The sequence below is a fragment of the Fulmarus glacialis genome, unplaced genomic scaffold (assembly GCF_000690835.1).
Source record: "Fulmarus glacialis isolate BGI_N327 unplaced genomic scaffold, ASM69083v1 scaffold8049, whole genome shotgun sequence".
NCBI classification, from domain to species: Eukaryota; Metazoa; Chordata; class Aves; order Procellariiformes; family Procellariidae; genus Fulmarus; species Fulmarus glacialis.
In genome coordinates this window covers 28,393-29,945 of record NW_009232558.1, presented here as the reverse complement: position 1 = coordinate 29,945, position 1,553 = coordinate 28,393, and the positions used below count along the sequence as shown (strand labels likewise).

The following is a 1,553-nucleotide window of genomic DNA, read 5'->3' as shown; positions in this document are numbered from 1 at the left end:
AAACCTGCAGGAGAAGGAGCAGTCCACCGTGTTGTGGGAGCCATGCCCAGCTCCATGTAAAGAGCTCAGGTCAGGGACACCCTCAAGCAAGGGTGGGGATGCCGGGAGCGGAGAGCACCACCCACCCCCCCACCAAAGTGATTTACTAGAAAATAGCTGCCACGGCTCTAGAGAAGCCAGGGTCTTTGCCAGGGACCTCCAAAACGTTGCTAGCAACTTACCAGGCCAGGGTGAGTCCAGCCAGTGCTTGATGTGCAAGATCTTTTCATCCTTGGATCTCGCATGGGCCTCCTCGCAGATCTTATCGTACTTGGCAATTTCCTCCTGAAAGGCAGAACCAGAAGGCGGAAAAGCATTAGTGAGGGGTCTCCAAACAAGGACGCCGAGCCTTGGGGCCTCGGCGCGAGCTTGCAAGGGTGCTGGAGGGCACAGCTGGTCCCCACAGCAGGGGAGCCCCAGGGCTGCATAGCTCAGCCTCAGAGAGCAGAGCTGCTGCTGGAGGCCCCTGTCCCCCAAGGGACAGCTCTGCTGCCGTCTGAACTGACAACTCGCATTCAACCCTAAAGATGCTGCAAAGTGGTAGTGGGGTAAGGAAGAGCTGGCAGAGCTGCTGCCGCGCTTGCTGCCAGGGTGGCAGAGCCAGGGCAGGGGACCTGCCCCAGATACCCCCAGGCCACAGTGAGCCCGAGTGCTGCAGAGTTCAACTCTCCCGTGGGTCCCAGCCGTGCCGCAGTGGCCCAGTGCTGTCTGGCTGCACTGATCACGGGGCAATCCTTGAACTAAATGTTCCTGCGCTGTTCAGAGCTGGCACAGTCCAAGGACAAGCCTTGGCTCCTAACCCCGTCGCTGCCAGGGCTGCAGCGGTCGCCCAACCCTAGCACAGCTCTGCCACCTTTAGGTGACAAGCACAAGCAGAAATGGGCCCCGTCACATTGTTCACACCCAGACCTGAACCAAACAAGCAGTTTTCCCTGGAGATGCCGCCCGCAGTTTTCCTCCCAGGCCCCAAGGGACAGTACCTCATACTCCGGCTGATTTACCACCCCTTGGGAAATCAGCAGCTCTGCGTATTTCTGCAGCACCGGCTTCTGTTTCCGGATCTGTTTGTACATCAGGGGTTGCGTGAACATGGGTTCGTCCATCTCATTGTGACCGTTGCGCCTGTAACAAACCTGTCGGGAGGGGAAAGAGCCTTTGAAAGTAGCTGCTTGCAAGCCACGGCTCTGAAAGCGGTCAGATGTTCCTGAGTCTCTGTGCTAGGAAGGGTCTGAAACAGCCCAGGAGGGACCCGAGCGTGTCCTCCCCAATGCGGGAGGCGAGGGCAGGCTCCATACAGAGACAGCATCGCCTCTCCAAGTGCTATTACAGCCTTGTTGCCTTTCTTTACACCACCTCCTCCCTCCCCTCGCGTCAAAAGGGCCAGACAAGCCCTGAAGAGAAACCTCAGCTTTCAGAAAATACACCCCGAGAGGTATCGGTGAGCGCCCACAGCAGAGCCACAGCTTTAGGATAAAGCTTCATGCCGCGTTTCTTACCAAATCCACCACCACGTC

General features: G+C 57.9%; 1 protein-coding gene across 1 annotated transcript in view; it reads right to left on the bottom strand.

Moving 5' to 3' along the window:
• The window catches only part of OGDH (oxoglutarate (alpha-ketoglutarate) dehydrogenase (lipoamide)), a gene marked incomplete at its 3' end in the record, with an annotated part of 29,209 nt that overhangs the window by 1,910 nt on the left and 25,746 nt on the right, over window positions 1-1,553 (bottom strand). Inside the window, 4 exon segments of the mRNA XM_009584940.1 lie at window positions 1-4; window positions 222-324; window positions 1,020-1,172; window positions 1,536-1,553. The exon segment at window positions 1-4 is cut by the window's left edge and continues 119 nt beyond it; the exon segment at window positions 1,536-1,553 is cut by the window's right edge and continues 30 nt beyond it. Of these exon segments, the coding sequence (XP_009583235.1) occupies window positions 1-4; window positions 222-324; window positions 1,020-1,172; window positions 1,536-1,553 (278 nt within the window).